The 26235-nt window shown below is 33.3% G+C and overlaps 1 protein-coding gene across 1 annotated transcript; it reads left to right on the top strand.

Moving 5' to 3' along the window:
• Nucleotides 1-7869: 7869 nt before the first annotated feature.
• Nucleotides 7870-26034, top strand: LOC119675237 (fibulin-1-like). Its single transcript, XM_038086426.1, has 10 exons — nucleotides 7870-7894; nucleotides 9770-10297; nucleotides 10376-10825; nucleotides 15019-15147; nucleotides 15228-15368; nucleotides 15418-15744; nucleotides 19628-19765; nucleotides 19830-20478; nucleotides 20547-20777; nucleotides 25871-26034. The coding sequence occupies exons 1-10, from the start codon at nucleotides 7870-7872 to the stop codon at nucleotides 26031-26033; spliced, it is 2781 nt and encodes a 926-aa protein (XP_037942354.1). The 3' UTR covers nucleotide 26034.
• Nucleotides 26035-26235: the final 201 nt, after the last annotated feature.

Raw genomic sequence — 26235 nt, 5'->3', positions numbered from 1 at the left:
TAAAGTGCTGCATCAAAACATTCGTTTTTGCGGTCATTCGTTTTATTTTCAAATGTGTACCATATTTACAAATTATTTCTAAAGCGAATACGAACGAATAACAGAAACGGTCCGATAGAATTCGTTTCCGCAGCATTCGTTTCAATGGAATGGGGGTTGATTTGTTCTCTATAATCGTTTGTTTTGAATTTTAAAATCAAATAAACAAATATTTTAGAGTATTTCAATCACTTTTAGAGTATTTCAATCACTTTTAGAGTATTTCAAATAATTCTATTTTTGCAAAGAAATATTTTATATATTTTGTGTGCGTTTGGTTGCCTGCGCAAAAGTAAAGAAAGTTGGATGTGCGTAGAGATTTGCAATAATTGCAAGAACAAAGTACGTAAATTAGGTTTAATTTTCTATTATTTTCAATGCAAAAGTTGTTTAAACAGGTAGATCTAATGCAAAAGGTTAACTTAAAAAAACGGTTTGCGCAGAATTTCCTTCTTTGTCGATAGTTTTTTATGATGTAAGAAAATAAATTGCTTCACATATTTACCTTTTCCTGGAAAATAATTTTATGCATGATATGGTAAAAATATCTATTTATGACAAGAGAGATTTTTAGAAATTTCTTAAGAATTCCTTCAGAATTTCTACTTTACAAAGTTTCTTGTAAATTATTTGCAACACCAGCAAGTAGTGCATCTTCGGAAAGGGTTTTTTCAGTTGCTCGGAACTTAATATCAGAAAAAAGAACATTGATTTCATCTAATCAAAGATCTATCAATCAAATCATGTTTTACACAACAATCTTGAAAAAGAGGAATTAAGTCAGACGATGCTCAACATTTAATTTGAATATTAAATTAAATTTGTGAACTGTAAAAACTGTAAAAAAACTTATTATAATTTTTTTAAATAAATTTTTGTTCAAAATTTTTTTTATATTTAATTAATATATTAAGTCATATTATATATGTAATCAACAAATTACTATTATCAATCAACATTTTAAATAATATTTAATTAATAAAAAAACTTAAATAAATAAATTTGGGTCTTACTATTTAAAAACACATAATTTTTGTATGAACTGAAAATCAAATGCTTAGAGTACTCCCAACTACTTCAACTACTTTTAGAATGTTTAGAGTTAGAGTACTCTAAACAAACGAAACAAATATTTATTCTATTCCATTTTGTTTTTATGCCTATACATTCGTATTTGTTCGTTGAGAGTGAGAGTATGCTACCATTCTAAACACAATAGAATGCTTTGAAACTGAAATCAAATGCGCGCGTGCAGTACTCTAATCGACACATCACTACATTATCGGCACAACTTAGATTTCCCTCATTTAGAACGCACTTAGCCTAACTCGCACACGACCTAAAATGTCTTCCTTACATATCACACAAAGATACCTATTTTCTAATAAATAATAATAATTCTTATATGACTCCGTGATGCCATATGCTATCATAGAAATGTTATTTATTATTCTATACACCTGTTGAATTGCAAAATAAGGCTTTCTGGATCCTTACCATTGGTTAGAAATAAGATTGAATTGTTAAATCCAATCAATAAAAAATATTTTTTCAAAAAGCTTTAAAATGGAGATAAGCCTATTGATCTATATATTTGTTGTATTTTCGTTCAGTTTAGATAATGAAATTTTACCTACTTTCTACACTTTCCGATAGTATTTTGTAACGACCTTTCTGGCCCTCTCTCTACAGCTAGGGTATAACTCAACGAGTATACCAGGGTTTGTTATAAGAAATTTATATATATAATAAAAAAGAAAAGAATGAAACACTTCTGTCTTGTGTTTTGTAGTAGCGTTTATTATTCGTCTTAAATTGAAGTTATAAATTGCAACAGAGTAATGTCAAAGGCGTAAGTGTTGAAAGCGTTGCGATCCTTCTAAGTCTTGCAATCGTTGCGAGCGTAGGAATCGTTGAAGTCGTTGTAGTATTACAATCGTTAAATGCATTGTATGCGTTGCAATCGTTGAAGGCATTGGAGGCGTTGAAATCGTTTTGATCAGTGGTGTAAAAACCTTGAACAGAAGAAATTGCAAATAGCAAAAAAAGAACAAAACTTTAGAGTAAACTCGCTAATAATACAATCCAGACCTTGTAAGCAATAGTCAGGCAAAGATCCCTTCCCGATGTTACGCCTGGCCATGCTCGTCAGCAATCACCAAACGCTCGTAGAGTTACACGTATTCTAACAGTGTCGGTGACTTGTCATCCATTTCTCCATTAGCTATGGCTAAATTGAAGTCTGGATAACTGGTGAAATTACACTATGCCAGCATAAGCCAAGCAGAAGTTCACTCAACTGGTCACTTCACCCAAACCAGTTCATCCTAGACCAACTAGTCCGAGCTCTCACAGCTTTCCCTAACATAATCGACTTACCTTGAACAGAAGAAATTCCAAATAGAACGATTTGGCAATTTTGCTGCTCTTTTTATTTGAAATTCCTCAAATTCAATAAAAATAGCTGCGTCACATAAAAAATGCGTGCACAATATATTACTAAATTTGTTTATGCAGATAAACAAAAGAAATAGTTAACAAATTTAACCCCATTTTACCAGTGGCAAAAACTAATAAAGACATGATTTTACAGGGTCATTCATTTATCAAAAATGGGTTTTAATAAAGAAAAAAAATTAATTTTACTAAATAAATTTAATAACTAAAAATATGAAATTTCCCCTTTATATTTACTATCAATGCGATTTGTGGGGTTAAATTTTAACGTAAAATTTGATCCTTACAATTTATTTAGTATTGCCTGGTGTCTGAGTTTTTAGCGAATGTTTTTCTTTTTCTATATAAAAAAATTAAATCTAGTACTTTCATGGAGTCCATAGGTCAGTATATTGATTCTTTTGTGCTTGCACATTCTATAAATTTGCATTCTATATGATGGCGTCGTATAGTTTTTTGCCTATTTTTTGCATTAATAATTCTAAAATCCATATGTAATTAATGACGTTAAAATTTTCAACAATTCTACATATATATGCAGGATGGCATACATCTGACATAGGTATAAAACCATATATATATAAGAACTTATACGCCATGACGAACTTAGACGATTTACATAGGATCTCCAGTTGTCTCTGTCTCTTGTTAAATGTCGTAGTTCGTTGAAGGATTTATCAGGTCATGTATATGGTTCGTCTCCAGGTCGTTTTTGGTCGGTCCTTCCTCCTGGTTCCTTGGGGGTTCCACTTCAGTGTGGCGTGACATATTTCATCGTAGTTCTTCCTTAAAGTATGTCCTAGCCAGTTGAATTTGCGTCTTTTGATTTGCGTATTAACATCCTCTTGCTCAGTTACGCATAAAAGCTCTTCATTTGAGATGGTTCTTGGCCACCATATTTGCACGATGTTCCGAAGACATCTGTTATTAAAGTTCCGTAATTTACATTTGATGTATTGCTGACCAGCCAAGTCAGTAGTTTCAATATTCTAATTTCATACTTACAATATGGGACTAGATTTGAAGCTTTGGTTAATGCATTAAGATTGGGGTAGGTTTTGTGTTTTTTGTTTGTTCATATTATTTAATAATATTTCTTTCATTATCTGAAGTATCTTCATTGATATCTTTTTGTAGGTCAGTAAATCTATTAGAATTGACATGTTTTTCCAGTAAGTAGTTGTTCAGAGTATTTTGTTTATTTGTTTGTTGTGTGTGCATTTATTTTTTTTTATTTTTAATGGAGTACGCCTACGTTCGAATTCGGGATAATGTGGTTTTACCAGTACACCAAAAGAAAATTTGCGTAATTGTAGTAGGTTAAGAACATATCGCGGGCCGCACTAACACTAGTCGCAGGCCACACGCGACCCGCGGGCCGTACTTTGGACATCCCTGACCTACAAAATCATTTGTACAAATATGTGCTGACTTGAAAAAAACGTTAAGATAAAAGTGATCAAGGTCTTACTGTAGAAATAGTATTAATAATATTATTTATATTAATAATATAATTAAAATATTTAAAATTATTTATTAATAGTAAAAGTAAGTGGTTTAAAAAGTTATTAGGACAGTTATCGAAAAATCTGGTATACGTTTAACAGTGAGTTAGCTAACTCTATCAGCATCATGTTTGGAGTCTTGCTCTCTTAGAGTAAAATAGACTTAGACTTAAGATACCTGTTAGCAGTAAGAATTAAATAAATTTTAAAATTTAGAATGAACAATTTTCACAAAAAAATTAATGTATAAACAATAACATCAGGTATTTCTTAAATTAAAATAAAATTAAAAAGAACTGGACAACACGTTTTTTCTCAGAAGATATAGGGAATGAAGAGTTCTGTTTTGGTAAAAATATTTGCTTGGCGTTTTCTTATATACATATTATTACTTTGAAATAACGTGGCTGAGCTGAATTATCGTAAATGATCGTTTTTCTATAATAGGTTTCACAGGTTCTCTCATTTTCACACCGTTTCATCGTGTTTAGTAATGTGGATAGTATAATTATTTTTCACAATGTTTCTCAAGCTTTTTTTTCAAAATTATTTTTTTTATCAAGCTGCTTTACAAGCTTGTTATGATTTATTAGTTGTAGTCTTTTTACTATACGTATATAACGAATGGATGTATGGTGTGGAACTTCTTCAACGTAGTTCGCAGTTTACGCAATTTGAGTTCTTGTATAAGGGCAAGTTTTTTAGTGGACTTGTTGCCATCTAGTATGGCATTTAACGTTGTAAGTGCATTTATTCCGATACTTGGTAGAGTATTGGTAGGTCTAGCATCAAACCAAGGTGGAAGTTATGTTCTACATACATTTCTACACTGGTAACTGGCGGAATTACTAAGGAGACTCTAATGGGGCGTTCATCGGCACAATGTACCGATGTGTAAAGATCACCGTGATGTTGAGCCTTTATGGCAGGAAATCACGTTAATAATTGTGGCATCCCTGTTTTGAAGTTTTTTGTAAAGTTATGCTTTACAATCATCCCGTCCGTTGGTTTCTGGGATTTGTGCAGCCAGAGTATCAAATTTCTCACTGTTGGTTCCAAGACCAGTCATCTTTTTTGTTATTACCTTTAGAACAGTCCTCTTCGCCCGTGATTGCATGTTGCTCCCGTTATGCTTACACATGCAAGTCACGGTAACTTGTTGAGTGTATTGATAACGCTTTGCAATTCTGACAGACTATTGATCCGTAAGTGACCATACGTCTGATTATTGTTGTGTATCCATCTATCGCAGTGACTTTGGTGTACACCTCGAATTCTTACCTGCGATGAATCTACTTGTCATAAAGGCTTTGGTTGCCTTTTTTATCACTTTTTGGATATGAAATTTCCATAGTAATTTTTAATCAAAGGTTATACCCAAAAATTTTACCTCCTTTTGCGGTTTTATTTCTAACCCATCCAAAGGGATGTGTTTAAGATGTTTTACTTTGTATTTTTTCGTAAATGGCACAATGGTTGATTTTGCTGGATTTATTTTCAGCCCAACCGAATTGCACCATTCTTTTGTTAGTTTTAGGTCTAACTGGATTTTCTCGCACAAAGTATGTCTGAGTTCTGCAGATTATTACCACATCATCTGCGCAACCCTGGATTTGGAAGCCATTCCTATCTAGTCTTACCAATAGCTCATCTACTATCATACTCCACATTAGTGATGACAATACTGTTTGCAAAAACATTACCATTACCATCCTTCAATATCTAAGAAAGCGCAAATTGCCGTTTCTTTCTTATCCATGCTGTCCTGAATCGTATTAATTGTTGATGCAGGGCCGTTTCTATCAACTGACCTGCCCTATAGACATGTTGGCAGTTGTATAGTGGAGTTTCTTTCAGTGTAGTATTCTTGATATGTTATCCACGACGTTTTATACTACTTTAAGTAGGAAGAATGTAAGGCAGATTGGTCTGAAGGATTTCCTGCGAGTCGGATCCCTCTTACCCGCCTTCGAATTAAGGACCACTTTTACCGTCGTCCACATAGTTGGTATATGGCCCAATGCAATACTCGCATTGGATCTAGTATCTGTTCAGTTCCTTTTTGGAGTAGTGCCGGAAAGACACCATCAGTACCTGAAGATTTCAGTGGCTTGAGCGAGCTAATTCCCACCTGATTCTAGGCATTATGATTATATCTTTGGCAGTCTTCTAATCTTCCTTTTTTATTATCCAAGGGGATATATGTATGTTCAGAAGTAGTCTTATCTTTTTCTCTTCATCTTCGGTGAAACTTTCATCTTCTCGCTTGAGATTGGTGGAAGTAAGGCTACTGCCCATTGAAAGCTCCTTGCAGAGTCTTGACACCTCCGTTGTGCTTTCTATGCTTTCGCAGAATTTTTGAAAGCTTCTGCGTTTTGGGACTCTAATCTCTCTATTAAACAGAAAAAGATGTTGCCTATATTCTGAACGATCTCCTGTTCGCTTTGAGTAGTTAAATAATCCTCTAACAGTGTTTTTTAGATTTTTTAGGTCATTGTTACAGCAAGGCACATTTTTGGTGAAATTAATCAAGCTTTATCTGAGGTTCGTCAGATACTCCGTTACGCTTCCCAATTTGTTTTTCTTGGGTTCCTTAGGATTTTCTTGTTAATTGGTAAGCCTTCAATGTGGAACCTTACGATTCTATGATCAGACATAAATCTTTCATCCCAAATAGTCTGCATATTGCTTACATTCAAACTACAGAACCGACCTCTGTAAATCCAGGCTTCTTAGACCAGCACTCTGGTGAAGTTCGATTTGAGCGATACCCTTGCAATAACTGCCGATGCAACTTTTGCATGGTAGATATTTGTTTTGGACGATTTTAGTGTTGGTCATCAAATGGTTTTTTTTTTCAATTCTTTTGCCAGACCATCGCTGTAAACTCGGTATATTGTCCTCTTTGCACGTTGTGAGCTCAACTCCTTGACATCCGTCTAAGTGGTGTCGTCCTGTGGCCAAAACGTCTAAGTCTACACAGTCAACCAGTATGAGTCGTGACCGAAAGTGTATCCCTCTAAATCGCATCTTAGAAACCCATTCTTTATACATCTTCTCAATGCGGAGTTTTTCGATCCTACCTTGCTCATCTTTCAAGAATGGCTATTCTTAAGTTTCTGGCTACACTGGCTTAACTGCTGCCCGATATTGTTTTCCTCGGTAGTTTTGGTGCGTCATTTACTTAACTCCCTTTACTTGTAGAGGTGTGTCATTCCCTGTTCTTTTCTTGTCCGATTGAATATCGATCGAAATAATTTCTTGAGCAGGCTTCTTCTTGCAGTCTTGACTGCACTTCGGCCGATTGAGATCTTTTTCCTTAGCCGCCTCAGGCATTGAGCCTTCTTTGAGATAGCGCAAGTACCATTTGGTACCCACACCACTAAAGCCAGTAGTTTTCTTGTCGTCGCGAAAGCTTTGGCCAGAGGTTAGTCCACTGCTTGCCGAATGCATTTTGTCATTGGTATGAATTTCACGTAGTTGGTTCACGTATATCAGTTTGACAGATATATCTTTGTGTAGTTTTAAGGTAGCGTTAACGAATAGCATTAAGGATAAATAAAAATCAAAAAATCAAAAAATCCAATCTGCTTGCCAATGTTAAAAAATCTCAACCTATCTTTCCTGGGAATGTGCGGCATAAAATCGAACGTAATGTAATGTAAAATATGATATATCAGTAAATACAATATATGATATATTAAAATTTGAATACCCTAGTATTTATAGGTTTTGAAGAGTGTTAAATGCAATTTTGCTTTTTACAGTCCATTTAAATTTTGATTTTTTTTATTTTTCTATTTAATTCAAATTACATTTAAATCGTCTGCAATAATTACTAAACGCAGCGTATATTCTGACATCATCAATGTTTAATACTGACGGCGTTCTCAGTAAGTTTGTAAGTTTGCTAGTTTTAAAAAATAACACTTTCCTGAATTTAATTTAAAATTATGCTTCGTCGTCCTATAACGTAAAAACGTGTTTGGAGTTTCGGAGTCCCAGTTATACTAAAGGAAAGAATTGCGTCCAGTTATTAGAACCATCTAATGCCGTTTGGTTGCACATGATAGACAGTTGTATGAATGCATTTAATTTCTAGGATTAATATCTTACTGCTCATGCCCGATTTAAATTTTTGTTTACTAATCGCAATTTTCAATTAATTTGAATTCACATGTCGTTGCACTCGACAGAGCTTGGTCTTTATTTGCCGAAACTGCTGGAAGGACTATGCTGGAATTTATTCACCAAATTGTGCTGAAAATTGTCGAGCCAGAAGGATGTTGACTGATGTCACCACATCTGGATGTTCGCATCTGTTTTGATTCGTAGGTTCAAATTTAAATCAATTTAATGTAATAATTGTCTAGATTATTTGTTGTAATAATGAGTGCACTATATTAGGATTAACTAACTTATTCTAATAAATTACCGGTATTGATTGTGTTCACTAATATAAAGAGAATAAAAAAAGTAGTGATATTAAATATTAATTCTGAACTAAGTTCCTGTGTTATGTACGTGTAAATCTGAAACAAATGCCTAAATACAAAATATTAAAAATTTATAAAGAAATTAACTTAATATAAAATAATCCATAAAATATAACACATAATATATATTATTGCAAAACAAAATGCTCATAATTCTATTTAGAATAGAATAACTGTATAGTAGTTTCTTGTTGTCCCATTAACAACATCTATAGTCTAAACTGAGCCTTCTCAAATCGTATGTGGAAAAATGAATGATATTTTAAACGTCATATAAGCGAGTTAAAGGAATTCTATGTTGCTATTATTCGTATAAGGATTTCCTCATTTTCTTCATTTTCATATATTTGTAAGTAACACTAAAGTGTTTCATTGGATATAATTCTTCTTTTTATTGGTCTATTGTAACATCATTGGAATTGTGGTCTGTTTTTAGTCTGATAACTGGTATATTGGCTGTTGTAATAAAATAACATCTTGATCGTTTTAAGTGACGAAATAGCTCAGTTATAATGATGCAACAGTTACCATATTGTGACATTATCATCTCAAATATTTGTTAAATTCTATCTTACTGGCCCTTACTTTAGCTTTGGACAGCATTTTACAAACTGCTTATCCTCCTACCCATATCATCAAAAATGTTTAACGGTCTATTAATATCAAAGGTAATGCGAATACTCTTACTTATTGAAGTCATCCCAGAACATTAGTTTGATGTCAGAGTTAAACGCACTATAATTGAACAAGTGCTGCGAATAGTAATATTTGCTACGCGCTTAAGCAATATTGCAATATTAAAAATTTGATGGGATTGGTATCTATTTAATAATTTTTTAAAGAAATCCATACCCTGCCTATGGAGTTAGTTGTTTTTGTTTTCGGAACAAGCCATCATTACTCGATTAATCGTACTTTAAGGGTGAACACTCTTCACAATTTTAAATTTTTATATGATTTTAAATTAATACTAAAAATGCTAATTTCTTACTTATTGAAGTCATTAATAATTTTTTAAAGAAATCCATACCCTGCCTATGTAGTTAGTTCTTTTTGTTTTCGGAACAAGCCATCATTACTCGATTAATCGTACTTTAAGGGTGAACACTCTTCACGATTTTAAATTTTTATATGATTTTAAATTAATACTAAAAATGCTAATTTTGTATTAATTTATAATTTTAAACAATTTCTTTTATTAGTAAATACATTAATAATATATAAAAGCATTGGTTACAAGATAGAGAAATAATAAACATAAATTTTATACAGAGGACATATCGAATTACATAAGAAAATGTTGCCTAAGTGGGCTTCGCCATGCAAAACTTCATGTGGATTGTACAAACAAGGAATTTGAAGTATCCGCTATTGCCCCCTTATGGAAAGGTTTATGTATATCAACTTATGGCTTATGTTGCGCTATGGAAATTGATAAACAGCTGTGTGAAGCAGGTCGATTAGCGGCATTAACTGGTTCTCGATGTAATAACGGATTTAACACAACAAATTATGTACATTGCTGTCGCGCTTGTCAAGTCGGCTTAGCAGTCAAAGCAAGTGAAAAGAACTGCAATAACACGTTATTTTCGTATTTCAATGACATTGAATCATACAGAATTTGCTGCAACAATAATCAAAACAATGAGTCCAGTATATCCGAAAGCAAAATTGTGGAATATACAGATCATACTGATGATGTAGAAATGAAAGATAATATTAAGTCAGACGTAGAACCTCTTGATAGTAACAAAAACAACAAAAAAGATGATGGAATAATTGTTTTAGAGGATGACGACGGTAATGAAATTATTTAATATTGTTCTGTCATGTCTTGGTTTAAAATAATGTACTTTTTTATTTTTTCTTAATTTTTAGATGATATCTGTGGAAAAGTGAAAAATTTATGTGCCCAAATTTGCGTAAATACAAGAGAAGCTTATCAGTGTAAATGTAATCCAGGTTATATCCTAGATTCTAATAATGTTACTTGTTCTTTAAACAAAACGTTTGTGAATGAGACATTTGCTGTTGAAGAAGGTAAGTTAGACTCCGGATATGACCTTGATGAGGATGAGGGCGATGAACAGCTAGAAGATGAAAATGACTCAATTATATTAAATGGCATTAATCAATGTCCAGTGGGATATACGAGAGACATTCTTAAAAATATATGTGTCGATGTTGATGAATGTAATATCGATTTAGATATATGTAAACACAATCAATATTGCCACAACACTATTGGTAGTTACCGATGTTTGAATATAAAACCGAAAAATTGCGATTCTGGTTATATTTACAACTCGGAAACCAAAACATGTGATGGTAAGTGTAATTATTTTTAAGTATATACTTTCATAATTTTCTATTTTAAAGTAAACCATAACAAAAAGATTTTTAAGAGAAAGTTATAGCTTCATTAAAATCAAAACTCAGGTATTATATTGCAGTCGCTAAAACTTTTTTCTGCTTAATGCCTATCATTAGATTAAAAATATGGAAACATATATAATATTATTCCTACAAAGTTATTTTAATTAATGCATGTGATGCAATCTCAGTCAAATTATTTATTACGTGTAATTTGAAGAGTAATGTAGTATATTATTGAATAAATTCATTAATTTAAGAATGTCATATCTAATTCTTCGTATATGTACACGGTATAGTGTACATTTCTGCAAGGCATTCATTTAATTAGTTAATAGTTAATGTATAATCGATGTTTTCTATTATATATATGTCAGTAATTCTTAGTAGTTTATTCATCAATATAAGCTAACTCAACTGCAATTTGCCATTTCAACATCTATCTAACATTTCTTAATTCTCAAAGTAGGCGTCTATGTTTAATTCATTATTTTTAGATCTAAGTGCAAGGGATAAAGTTCTCCTAAGTGAGTGGGGTTAATTGTCAGTTCCCTGCCGGCTGTTTCAATGCCAATGAGAAACAGCTGGATATACTTTTAATATACTTTCATTAAAGATATTAAAGAGCATGCGGACGTCGGTGTTAATGGTAGAAGGCTGAACCAAAAACATCAAATGTCATACGATCAACAACTTTGCCTGATCGTTATAAAATTTTAGATCTGGGTAGCGTGAAGCTTGGAACGAAAGAGTTGAGCCGGAACTGGTGGACATTTTGAGCTGTAATAGTGTCCAAGTTCCTGATAATGGCTTAGAAGGTGAGGTAATCTCTTTAGAGACTACTTGCTAAAGATTATATGTTTAATGTCAAGAAAATTTTCTCAGTTAAATGAGATAGAAGATAAGAGTATTAAGCGGTTCTTGATGAGACTTAAGAATACCCTCACTAGGACCATTTGCTCAGAGAGCAAATTCGATGACGATTTGCGTAACCTGTTCAGAATTTAACCCAATCGAAAAATGTTTATAGAACAAAGTTCACGAAAAAGTTTAATGCTGCTCAAACTATAGTACCACATTGTAAATTATAGAGCTCACTAACAAATAACAATAAATTTGCAACTTCCAATATGCCTTTTCATACTTAATTAATATTCTCATATTTCATCCAAAAATGGATGATGTTATGAATTGGATGCAAAAGAAAATGAATAAAGTTGTAAAGTTTGACTCAAAATCAAATTCATATTGCTGAATTGTTAAAATCCAAAGAAATGCATTAATTATATGCCACTGAAATGCTAACATATAACGTCTACATGATTTAGAAATTATAATTTCGTATGTCGAGATGACATAGATATTAGGCTCATTTCAGAGACCAATATAAAAAATTTGCTTTTGGATACATGGATATACATTGGCAAAACAAAAAAGTATATAAAAACTCAATTAAATTTAACACATAGTGCTAAATTAACTATTCAGAATTGCAATACCCAAAGCACATCTTTAAAATCTTTAACATACATTGACAATGCAATGGATTTACTAGCTAAAAAATATAAAATGCTACAGAAGATTATTCTAAATGCCGAAAGTTAATTCAACTGAAAATGGTCTCCTATTCAACAATTTGCAAGTTAATCTTACCTAAACCTTAACCTAAACAGAAATGACCAAGATATCGCTGTCGCAACGCAAAACAAATAGTTAATAATTTTTCAAAATATTTAAAGAAGCACTCAATAAAAATATAAATCCTGCAGTACAAAATAATTTAGGGAATTTTGGATCTAAAAAAGATGAATAATATGTTTTGTGGAAAAAGTTGCATCTATTCGATATTATCCCTCCACAAGCAGGATGGACCTTGGACTCTAATTAATAAAGAAATAGGATCTGATAAAGAAATAGATCTATTAAATTATTTAATGTCCAGAAGTTTAGAAATTCTATACAAATAATCATTTTCTACTGCAATATATGCCTCCACGTACTGAGAAGTAGATAATCTATTCGACGTAACACTTTCACAAAGTAGATACGTACGTACATATCTTTCGTATCTGATTTTTTATTCGGCATATCGGCCAACCAAAGATTGTTAAGCAGAGAAGAAAAAGATAGCAACGCTCATCAAGTAAGAAGCAGGAATTTTAGAACTAATAATGTTAATTTTTTCTTACCGAGTGTAACGCGTTTTTATGAAAAGAAACTATGTAAAAGTTAGATGGGTTGGAATAGCAAAGAAAAGACAAGAACAAAAATTTAGTTAATTTTAGAATTATATTCAAAATTATTAAAATTTAGTTTCACATAAATATAATTAAGGCAGATATATTTCTTCTTCTATATGAGGCAGATACAACAAATTTATTTTTCAAAAAACTTTTTTAGCAGCATAATATCTTTTTCTGAAACGTGATGGAATCGGGGAAAAACTTGAATTGAGCATGACAGATTTTTGTAAAACTCTACTGTTGTTTCAAGACACACCGAGAAATTTTGCGCCATAATTGATCGCATTTAGTCACATACAGCGTTTCTATGAATGCAACTCCACTTTTTAAATAGTTTCCTTCCGTCCTTTTTGCCTACGGATTATGCACTTGTAACGGCTTTCTACCTATGTGCCGGTGTAAGTCTCTCTGAATTTCAGCGATAGTTTTCCACATTGTTTTTTTTATTATTGGTATACAACGTGCAGATCGATTTTACGTTTGGTGCCTTCTTTTAGCCATTTTCGAGGCCATTTTAGCCATTAAATTTGTAAGACGTCTTCGTTTTAACGGGGCAGTGTGCCATTGCGCCTATGCTTCAACAGTGGCGAGTTTCAACTAGTGGATTGTGCAGGAGTTGCCAAGATAAGGAGGAGGTAGAACCCATCAACCACTTTCTGTGTTCAGGACTGGAGACAACGCGACTTCAATGTCTTGAGAATCGCTTTTTCACTGGCCTGGAAAAGATAATGAAAGCAAACTTTTTGGATCTTGTTAACTTCATCTGGAAAACCAAATGGTTTAACATGGATAGAAGATAACAAAGGTAAGCAATTCGACTCACCCGGCATAATCTTTGAGGGCATCACAATGGGCAATATATGCCTCCGAGTGGAAGTGCTGATACTTGTCAGCACGCGCCTTCTTAACCTAACCCTAACCATGATGGGTTCGTTTATAATATACATACCATATCACTTCATTTACTAAAAGTGTCAACAGCGTATTTAATTACGTCATTCATTTCAACCGACTTATTATTTGCTTGTTATTGCACGTTATGTATGTGACTTGTCAAAAACTTGCTAACACAAAATATTTTATATTACTTTAAAAACGTTCAATTGGGCAACAAAATTTGACAGATCGAGAAAAAATCTGTTATATGATGTTTTCAAAAAAAAACACATACTTTCCATTTTTCGAAGTGGGCAGTTAAAAGATGTCTCCAAAATTTATAAAAATTTATAATAGTAGAAGAGCATTATATATTGTTAACATAATGATTTTGAGTTTACCTCGTGGTTGGACAAGGCTTATTAAACAATCAAAAATAAGAAGAAAAAAATAAAACACGGATTGGAAAATAAAGCTTTTATGTATTTTAAATTTCTGTACTAAACTTTGAAGGTAAAGTTTTAGAATATTTATCTTTGGAGATTAGTTTAGTAGTATTTTACAATATTTTGTATAGTTCACAAAACCTAATTTTAAATGATTTCATTTAATACAATTTTAGTACGAATTTAAAGATTAGTAAAAAACAAGAGTACGCCGTATTTCATAATTATATTTTAATTGATAGATAGAAAAGAATAAGCACTCGGCTTAACAATTACTAAATGTCATGTTTCAGTTTAAATAGTAAGTTTTAAATGATATTTTATGCTCTACGAGTATAAAATTTTAATCTGGATTGCATTACAACACATGCTTTTTAAAATGTCAATCCTGTTTCAAACTTGAAATATTTTATGTGGATTATAATGAATGCGATAACTTTCTCTGTGAAACTCAGGATAGTAAGATTTGTGTTAATTATCCTCGCCGTTATGTTTGTAATAATAATTCTCATAAGCCAGTTCACCATCTTTCGAGAGAAGCCATGCAATATTGAATCTAATTATAAGTATGGTTCTTGTGTAGATATTGACGAATGTTTAATGGATAAGGATACATGCGATCGAAATCAAAATTGTGTTAATATTATTGGAAGCTACCACTGCGACTGTAATATCGGATTCAACTTAGATACAACCACCAATGCCTGCGTAGGTTAGTTAAATAGTCTTCATGATCGCCATTTGTTTTTTGTTCAAACTAAAATCCTTCGTTGTTTTTTTTAATAATTCCAGATATTAATGAGTGTTCAATTAACAATCATAATTGCTTACCATCTCAAAGATGCGATAATACTGTCGGATCTTATATTTGTACGCGGTTACAGAGCTGTGGAACTGGATACACTTTGAACGCTGAAACTGGTTCCTGTGATGGTAAGTCATAATGTTTTAATTTTCATAATTAATATATAACGCATTCTAGATGATGATGAGTGTGCATTAAATACACACAATTGTACGCCTGACTACATGTGTTATAACACCAAAGGATCATTTCGTTGCTATCGCCGACATATACCGACAAGATATAGTACTAGTACAACAGTAACATCTTTAAGTACAGCTACAGTGTCTACAACAATATCAGTTCCAACTCCACATACATCTATTGACAAAAGTTTAAACAATCCGCAGATAATGTCGTACTCTAATAAAAGTTATCACATTCATACTCCTATGTATGTTGACAGTAGAAAATCTTTGCCATGCACAATAGGTTTTTATCGTAATCAGATGGGTGCTTGCGTAGGTAAGAGACATGAAAAACGAAGTTGGTTTTCTTATAAAAACAATTTGCAGATTGTTTTGAATTTATATTGTATTTGTTTAGATACAAAATTATTCATATATTTAATATTGTCATCGGCAGTGCTACATCCCAAAGCCTTTTCTGTATTATATGTATTATGTGGACAATTCTGTCCAAGACGATGGCTTATTAGCCTTAGTTTTAAATATAGGAGATGATATAAGCTTCATAATATACATCATCTTGACTTCGACCATCGTTTTGTTTTCGTATCCTATTTTATGTTATAACGATGAATCGGACATTTTTTAATTGTCCGAAAAAATAACACATATCAAAATAAAGAATGGTTGCTATACTATGCGGTGAAGCAACAGACTATTCGTTATGATGGATCACTCGAAAACTAAAAGAACCAACGCCATTTGTTGTACCACTCAAAATATATAATTGACAGGGGACTAGATCCAGAACTGACAAGGTTTTAAACTTTTACAGATCATCTCCAAGGTGTTTTTTCACCATACCCGTTCAGAAATCACGAAAACGACGCTGAAATTGAGCCTTTCCTGCAAACACCGCATCAAATGAATTTTTCCGTCCCAAAAACCACAATACAAGAAATTAAATGGACAATTAACACCAAAATTAAAGCCAAAAAGGCTTCTGGGTACGATTTGATCACTGGCAAAGTGTTGAAAAAGCTACCAAACATTGATCCTGTATTCTTCAACCAACTTTTTAATGCTATTATTAGTCAAGAATATTATTCACGTCAATGGAGAGTAGCCCAAATTATTCTAATACCACAACCAGACTATAATACGAAAATTTTACTGATAAAAGCTGGAGTGCCACAAGAAAGCGTTCTAAGTGTAACCCTCTACACACTATTCACAGTTGACTTAATCTATTTACGTACACCGCAACCTTTGCTGATAATACAGTGATCATAGTGTGGTTAAACAAATGGTGCATTAAAGCTAACGAATCTAAATCTGCACAAGCCACATTTCGTTATAGTTATTGCCCACCAGTTACACTAAATACAGTTCTAAATTTTCGCTTTCGTATAAACTTTCAACTGTATCACGATGTAAAAATTCTAGATTAAAATCATGATATCTATAAAACTAACCGTAAACAAAACAGAAATAAAAATCATTAGCGAAATTAAGACTAAACACGATCAAATTTATGAAGTTATTAGTGAAATCAACGAAATAACAACTCCATTCTTAGCAAAAATACCAATAAATCGTCTCACCAATACTAATAAATTGATTAGAATATGTTCAAGATTTAGACAATGTGATTATTCATATCTATTTTATATTTGACTAGACAATAATGTATTTAAAAAAGTCGCGTTACCAAATTTACAATCAGTATTAATTAAACTATTCATTAAAAGCATAAAAAACCGGCCGAAGCTAATATTAAAGACTGCCTGCTAAGACAGATTAAGACCTGTACGTTGTGTTGTATTCGACTTTTTTAAGCGGGTCCGCCTCGCTTAACATTTTCGTTTTATGGCACCTTCTTTGTGCAACGAGCTCCCAGGAGCTTGCCGACATCCATTATTCTTGCTCGTTTTCATGGTAGCCAAGTTACTCCAACGTTTTGAAATGCAGATATGATCAATCTGACTTTTACAGTTGCCAGTGGGAGGCTTTCAAGTGACCTTATGACACATTTTATGAGGAAATAGGGATCCTCCAATTCTGAGATTATAATTCATACAAAGTTCCAAAAGCAGCTCATCATTCTCGTCACATCCTTCAATGCCATGGGGCTCCAATGCCATGGGAATCTAGGAATTTCTGAGAGCGTTCTTTTTAGCGCACTGCAAAAAACTTCTTTTTGGTCAAGTGGACTGTCTTCTGTTGGAGCATAGCATTGCACTAGTGATATATTGAACTCCTATGCGCGAAAGCGTACTACTATTATTTTTTCGGATATAGCTTTCCAGCACAAGATCAAGTGCTTGACATTTTTCCTTACGTAAACTTGTTGGGCATACCAGAACACATTAATACACCTCTCTTTTGGTTTGTAAATTCGCCTGTATCATTACATCTGGCTTCGCTTATGCTAATTACGGCTATTTTAAACCTATCGCATTCAGTGACTAACGTAGCCATTTTTCCTTGAAACAGAGTTCGCACATTCCATTGTCCAAATCTTGTCCTTTTTACATTCCTTAAGTCGGTATCGTTTTGATCAGACCGGTTTATATTTCTTGTGAACACTTGAATCTGATGTGTTTCAGCCGCCACGAGTGATTAACTCATAGCCGCCAAGATCGGTGATAGAGCTGCTGCTTTTCAATTTCGTCGATCGCCATTTGGACTCCGAACCTGCATTGATGTCAATGTGCAGCTACCTTTTCCTCTAGATAGCAGATGGAAGAGTTCAGATATCCCGCCGAACACTCGGTCGCCAGAGCCTCATTAGTGTAAAGAGGGAACACTGCGAGAAGGTTGAGGTTGACGTTAACTCTAGAGAAGTTTTTGAGACGCGTCTTGAACCTTGTTCTCTCCGACTCCTTATTCATGGGTTAAACAAGTATATTGCTATGTTTTTGCATGCCTTCGCTCTTGGTGAACTCGAAGTTGTACATTGGAATTTGTTGCGGGTATCTAAACAAATGTTCTAAGTCAGATACTCCAATACGTTTTCTGATAATGCATTTTATTTACTGTTTATATCCTCCCTTTGCGATTATCAAATTATTGTCTAGAAGTGATAGGGTTCTGGTACTACTACGCATGACCTCGGAGATTAATTTCTTTGATTATGCCACGAGTAAGCAATGACTGGCACACTAATTTGTTTTCTCTGGATTTATAGGTGCCAAATAAATGAAGTTACTACTGATGTTGATTTTACGATACGATACGATTGTACCTTGAAGTAAGAAGCATTTCTTCCAAATTAGTACCTAGTTGAATATAATTGAGAAAAACAGTATTTGGTGTTGTAAGTTGAATAAAATTTTTGCTTAACTTCTGAGATCTTCAGTATTTTTCATGGGTGAAAGAAAATAGTTTTTGTCGTTTGGGGACCAATACCGGATGGCTAAGGAAAATTGCAACAAAATAAAACTCTTTATTTTGTTTATTTTTGTTAAATTAAATAAAAGATAAATAAAAATATGTGAAAATAAATTTCAATCTTTATTTTGGTTCAATATGGCCATTTCTAGCATGAATTATGGCATTCAAATGGCCAATAAAGCTATCGTACGCTGCATCCAAGTGACTTTGAGGTATTTTGGCCTGTTCTCGGCTTAGCGCTTGCTTTAGACGATCGACATTTTGGTATTTTTTAGTACCAACCTTACTTTTTAAAATACCCCACACCGAGAAATCTAAAGGGTTACTATCAGGTGAACACAATGGCCAGTGTGTTAATGGAACAAAGCACGGAACGTTGTTTTTCAGCTATTCTTGGTTAACGCATACATCGTGCGATGTGCTGACTCTGGTTGGAATATCCAACACCTGCTCCAGAATTAATGCACATACAATGAAAACGCTATTTATAGCTTTGATTTATTTATTTCATTATATAAATCTTTTACCTTCACTAAATTTTTTTGTAAAATTAAGAATTATATACCATAACTTTTCTATACCAATCGATGCGCAGTGAAGATGCAAGTAGTAATAAGTAAGTAATGCAATACAATGCACACGGAATTTTGTTGTTGCATTTTGTTTTTCCCGCAAGAAGTCGTATGTTTGGTTTTTATGTTTAATGTTGCCACCCTTTTTTTAAATACAACATATTTTTTTCTATTATTAACTGATAGATCTATAAGCATAAATATTATATTTGCTGCATTTTTAATACAAATATTAATATTTTTTTTAAAAAGATATAAACGAGTGTCTCGTTGAAAGTCCATGCGGTTCACATCAACATTGCATTAATACGAATGGTTCCTACCGTTGTCAAAATCTTTCAAAATGCTTAGCGGGGTACATGCCAGCTCCAAACGGTATCACATGCATTGGTAATGAATGTTTGTATTAACAAATAAATATGTTTAAAACAAGTTATCTTTGAAATGAGGTTAGACATCGATGAATGTGAAACTCGATCCCATAACTGCGAGGAAAATGAAATATGCACCAATCGCATTGGAGGCTTTATTTGCTCATGTCCTGGAGGACATCATAAAAGTGTTGTTAATGGTGTAAGTCGTTGTATTGATATCAATGAATGTGATCGGGAACCCTCTACTTGCCCTACAAACGCACAGTGTATAAATACGATTGGATCCTATTATTGTGAATGCAAAACTGGATTTCAAAAGAGCAGAGATAATGACCGTATTTGCCTTGATGTGGATGAATGCCAGGAAATATCAGGTCTTTGTCAACAAAAATGTGTAAATTTTTGGGGTGGCTACCGCTGCTCTTGTAATTCGGGTTACGAACTTAGTTCCGATAATCGGACATGTAACGATGTTGACGAATGTGAAATTCACAAAGTTTATAAGCCTTGCATGGGTTTTTGTAACAATGTCCCAGGTTCATATGAATGCACATGTCCCCGTGGTTACGTACTTGCAATTGATAGGAACACTTGCCGAGATATAGACGAATGCGCTACTGGAGAATTTTGTACGGGAAGAAATGATATTTGTACAAATATACGGGGTAGTTATAAATGCACCACTATTCATTGTCCTTATGGCTATATTAATGATCCAGATCAGAAAAAGTAAGTCATTTGTTCTTCTTTTGTTTATTTTATTCACAATACCAATAACAATAATATAAATTTTATAGCCGTTGCCGACAAACTAGTCATATATGCGAGGGTGATGATTGTTATACAAAACCTTCTGCGTATACATATAATTTCCTAACACTTGTGTCGAAATTAATGATACCACCTGAAGGTCGTCCCATATTTAGTTTAAGAGGACCATTATGGTACGACAACATAGATTTTGACTTAAAAATTGTCAAAATACAAGCAGCCGCAAATATTGAGAAAGTCACTGATAATCATTTTGAGTAAGTACTTAGACATATTTTTATATAATCATATGCTTTGAATATGTATGTTATTTACCAGCGAAGAAAAATAGCTTATAAAGCCTTCACATTATTATTTCCACATATTTTGTTCTATTTAAATTTTAAAAAACAATACATACTAGTTTAAATTTTTTTTTATACATTTAATTCAAATTAATTAAATACTGCATTATGACTGTCATCTCTAGTCATCTTCAATTAATTAATTATAGCATTTTAAAAACAAAGCAACTAATTCAATCAAATTATATTCTAATTACAAATAAATAAAATCAATATAGCGAATATGTACCTTATGATAAGTATAATATAAATATTATAATCATATTTTTGTTAACATGGACACTATTGTAAATAACTGTTTATAGTTAAGCCTTGTGATATTAGTGACGTAAGTAGTAGGGTATTACGATGAAATCTTTCTAATTTTCAAGAGTCTTGAGTTGTAATATCACAGCTTTGTGAAAGTCTGGTTTACAGTTGTATGCAGTAATAAGCAACTTATGGTGTTGCTTTTTTATTAGTTTTATTTTTCACGTTGTGTTTATGCCAAGCAAATTTCTTTTAGAGTTTATTTTTTGTACTACCAACAGGAGGCAACCAGTAAGTGGAAACTCTGCTGTAAAAGGACGTTTTAAGGATTAATCAGTCGGCACGTACCGTACGAACTTAAGCGAACTTAAGGATCAGTTAGAGTGTGCGTACCATAATAACTTAAGTCAAAGCGAAATGCACAACCAATCACAATTGTGTATTTGATAGGAACGAAATTAACAAAAGCGACGAACTTAAGCGAAAAAAAGAAAAAATTAATTGAGTTTGGTTTTCTATGTAAATGAAATTAAAAATTTTGATCAGTTATTCTCGAAATCTTGTTGAAAGCAGGTGTGTTACGCTATTGTCGTTAGTACTTAAAAAAATGTAAATTTTTGAAATTTTTATTTTTAATATTCTCATCTGATTTTTTTAGTTTTTTAAATTGTAATTACTTTTTTTTATAGATATTTCAAATATTCATACTTCACAAAAATATGATATGGCAAAACCATGTAATATTTATTTGTAGCTTAAAGTATATATATGTCATATATGAAATTTGGTTAGATTGCTTTACTGTTGCCAAAAAGAGTTCACTCTCCGCATCGAACGGGATATGTTTCTTTCTACAAAAATTGTTCGATAACACATTTATGCTTTCTTCAGGTGGTGACTTTTTTTCGTCTACACATTTACTATATGAGAGCTCTATTGTAAGCAGTCCCGCCAAGCACATATATTCTGCAATATCCCCAACTGATGAATGCTAAAGTTTTTTAACGTTAATATGCCACCCTTTCCGAACGTGTTGTTCAATAATATCGAAAAATAGTACGAGGATGATATTTAAATAATTAGGACGAATAACGAAAGGCAAGAATGCGATTTATTGCATTATATTATCATACGCATACAGTGATGAGTTAAGAAGTGGGACATGATTGAAGTGAAAGCATAGTACATAATGGAATGAGCTAAGAGGTAGCACAGAGGTGTAATCAATGCTTACAGCATGTTAAGAATATGTAAGCAATGTATAACGTGAGGCGTGAGTCGTCCTTTACCACGTTGAGTAGCTTCCGTCAGTTAGCCCGATCATTGACTTGCTGTCGCTAGTTGGTAGTACCACGTGCAATTCATTGGAGTTATGGTTTTCCATGGTATGGTCCAAGCCCGTTGCATAACCTTATATATCAATGACGAGGTAATCGCTGCACACATTAATTTACTACGCACGAATGATTGTAGCTATGTAGAGGGGGCTACGTGGAGGGTGTGTGTCGATAGTCACTTGAAAAAAACAGTGTCCAGGATCGTTATGGCATTTATCAAGTATAATACAATCACACACTTTATCTTGTATGTTCACTCCCTTCCCCTTGGTACCGGCATTAGTGCTAGAAATATTGGCAACACTTAAATGGTGTTTGAAAGGCCAAAACATATTAACAATTTAATTACAAAATTTCGAGCTGCATACGGAACACTTTAACACAATTCTGGAAGCTTAACAACCATTTCCGTCGTTTCATTATTGTCTTAGACGCGTCTAAAATAGGCAATGGCATCGAAGAAAACTTTTGTAGCAGTTAGTAAAAGTAACAAATAATGCCACACGCATTGATAAAGTGTAAAAACACTTATTACAAATGCGGTGTAGTGCGCGATATTAAATTATGTGGAAGATGCCTGCTGCAGCATGAGTTTCGAATATAAAGGAAGGTGAAGAAGTGCAGGAACTGCAGGTTCCTATAAATCGTTGCTACATAAATAAATAACAAGTTTGACGGTGAAAGTTAAAACAATTGATAACGAATTATTATGTTCTTTAACCGACTTTAATGTCACTATACCAAATCGTTACAGTCCAGCTTCAGATCGCAATTCAGCCCAACTCATTCGCACCCGTTCCATTAATCACATTAGTGAACAGCTCTTCTGTTTTCATAATATTAGGTTTTGTACCAACACCATCAAATGCGCGAAACCTGGCAATTTTAACGCATCGAAAGACTAGATACGGCTTCGTGAGAGACGGTGGAGTCAAGCCATCTGTTTATAGTAGACAAAAAGACACAACTCAAATATCTAGTGGACACGGGTGCAGATCACCCGTGTTACCAATATCAACAATTCCTGATCCTAAGCCTGAGCCCAGTAGAAGTACATTATTCACAGGAAACGGGTCCCACTTTACAATATATGGAAGTAGACTTTAAATACTGAACGTATCAAAGCCAATACTAGGCGCCGACTTCCTAAAAAGTTTTAACTTACTGATCGACGTTGCTAACAAATTAATAATTGAGAGCCAAACGAGAAACCGCAATTATAACCTCATTCGGTCTTAACAAATTGAACACGATGACATTCGGATTATGCAATGCGATATAGATGTTCTCACGTTATATGGATCAGGTTCCTCCGGTTTTAGAGTTTGCCACCTGCTATATCGACAATGTTTAAACCGCGTCTAGCAGTGAAGAACACTATCAGCACGTCGCTACGGTGTTCCAAAGCGTACAGCGACACGGATTCAAACGCAATATGAGTAAATGTGTTTTAGAAATGATTAAGTGACGTTCCTAGGTCATCGCGTCAGCAAAGACGTTGTCAATCCTCCGACCTAAAAGATCATCGACTATTTCTCTTCAACACAGCGGTGATGTAGGAATTATTCCAAGCGAATGGTAGATATGACAGACAATCGCAAACTTCTAGTTCCATATCAGTCGGAAAAACATTTGAAGCATGTTTTAGAAGGAAAACGATGTATTGTTTTAACCAATCATAAGCCAATCACATTTGCGTTACTTCAAAAATCAGACAAAGCATCTCCATGTCAACTTCGTCATCTTGTCTTTGTTGACTAATTTATACCGGACATTCGTCATATCTCAGAAAAAGGAAACATAGTGTCATAGTTACTATCTCGCATCGAAGCTATCAGGAGAAATCAATTTCGAGTTTATGGTTGAAAACTAAAAATCAGATATCGTGACCAACAATTTCTTAACAAACAATGATACTGTATGACAATTCAAAGCCGTGTTTATGCCAGGCTTAACAACATAAATTGCCAATGGCATGTCAACGAAGAAAGCGCGCCCATTCACACCAAATTATTTCGACAGCACATTTTCTATGCCGAACATTGCCACGCGCATCAAAGCAGAAAGGTTACCATCAAGCTAATTAGTAGGTGATAAGTATAAACAAATATGAAGCAAGACATTGCCCAAATGGTACGAACTAGCATTCTATGCTAACATGCAAAGGTCATCAGGCACAACGAAATAGCAATTTGCAGCTTTATACTGTCAGATCAACGGTTCGCAGTAATCCAAGTCGGCTTAATTGGACCACTACCGACCATAAATGGGTGTACCATTTGTCGGCATGCACCAATAACTGTTTCGTCCAGTTTTTCGAGCTCTTCGTTTGCAAGTTCTTCGTGCTCACGTCTTTCGGCTTTTTCTTCTTTCGCCTGAAAAGTTTTCCTTCTCTTTTCTTTTATCGATATCGTTCTTTAGCAGCGCCCGTCGCAACCTATGTTGAGTTGATGGAATCTGATTCTACTAACCACCATGTTTTGTAGCTGTGGTTTTTGTATGAAGGCTAAACTTTCTGACAGTATCAACAAAGATGTCTTCTTTACTTAGCTTTGTTATTGAAGTCTCCTATAACAATTTTGATGTCATGATGGGGACAGCGTTCATATCCTTGTTTAAGTTGTTCATGGGAAGTTTCCTTGGTTTCGTCATCTTTATCTTCCGTCAGGGCATGTGCATAAATTAGAGTGATGTAAATTAAATTTTAAATTTTTCAACCTTCGGCTTACCGCAAATCCAACTCTGAATTCATGCTTTGTTGCATGACAGCTGTAGTAGATGTCACAATGTTCTCGTTTAGAGCATCCTTCTCCCGTCCATTGCATTTCCCAGAGGGTGGTAATGTCAGCCTTATATTTCTTGAGTTCATTAACCAGCTGTATAAATGCACTTTCTCTGTGAAGAACTCAAACACTTCACGTATAAATTTTCAAATCATGTTCCTTGTAACATTTGTATGTAAACGGTTACATTATCCGAAGGTGACTCATCGTTGTCATTGAAAGGTATTTTTAAATGGTGGATTCCAAACCGATGCACACATTAGTTTACTACGCACAGATGAGGCTGTGCGTTAATAGTGACTTGGAGGAAATAGTAACAAGTATCGCGCTGGCATTTACTTAGTTAAATGCAATCAGACACCTTCCGTTGTTTATTCACTCATTGAAACTTGAAATAATATTACTCTATTTTAATGCAATATAGATTAATAATGCTTAAAGTTCACACTTAGTAGAATCTATATTACAGCATGAATTATGTACTGTAACTTTCAATACTCATAATGATTAATCAATCTAGCATTTGTATTTATAAAATTTAAATTATCTTGTGACTCATTTTAGAAATAAAGAAAAATATTCTTTAAACAATGAAGTACACAAAAACTGATTGACTTATTTCTTGTTTTCGTTTTAGAATCACTAAAGGAAGACATGAGGTTCAACTAGTGCTTAAACGGTTTCTAGAAGGTCCACAAGAAATTGAACTAGAACTTAGTATGACAGTGTTCACAAATAGTATGCCGCGAGGTAAAAGTGTTGCCAAGATATTTGTAATTGTTTCTCAATATAGCTTTTAATAATAAGATTTAATATAAATAAAAAATATAAATTTCATAAAAATGTAAGTGTTTTTTTATATATTCAAAACCATAATATCTTTTATAAATGAAACGAGTCCTTTAGAAAACTTCAAATTTTAATTATATTATAATATTATATATATTACTATTATATATATTATTACAATTCAATTATTATATGCGGTTATTTTTGTTTTTT

This window comes from Teleopsis dalmanni, chromosome 2, assembly GCF_002237135.1.
Source record: "Teleopsis dalmanni isolate 2A chromosome 2, ASM223713v2, whole genome shotgun sequence".
NCBI classification, from domain to species: Eukaryota; Metazoa; Arthropoda; class Insecta; order Diptera; family Diopsidae; genus Teleopsis; species Teleopsis dalmanni.
This window is presented reverse-complemented; position numbering and strand designations above follow the sequence as displayed.

Excerpts from the sequence above, each read along its gene's own strand:
- LOC119675237 (XM_038086426.1), top strand. The coding sequence starts at position 7,870 with ATGTTTAATACTGACGGCGTTCTCA. Across the intron at positions 10,826-15,018 it reads GGAAACCAAAACATGTGATG|ATATTGACGAATGTTTAATG; the intron begins GTAAGTGTAATT and ends GTTCTTGTGTAG. Across the intron at positions 19,766-19,829 it reads AAACGGTATCACATGCATTG|ACATCGATGAATGTGAAACT; the intron begins GTAATGAATGTT and ends AAATGAGGTTAG.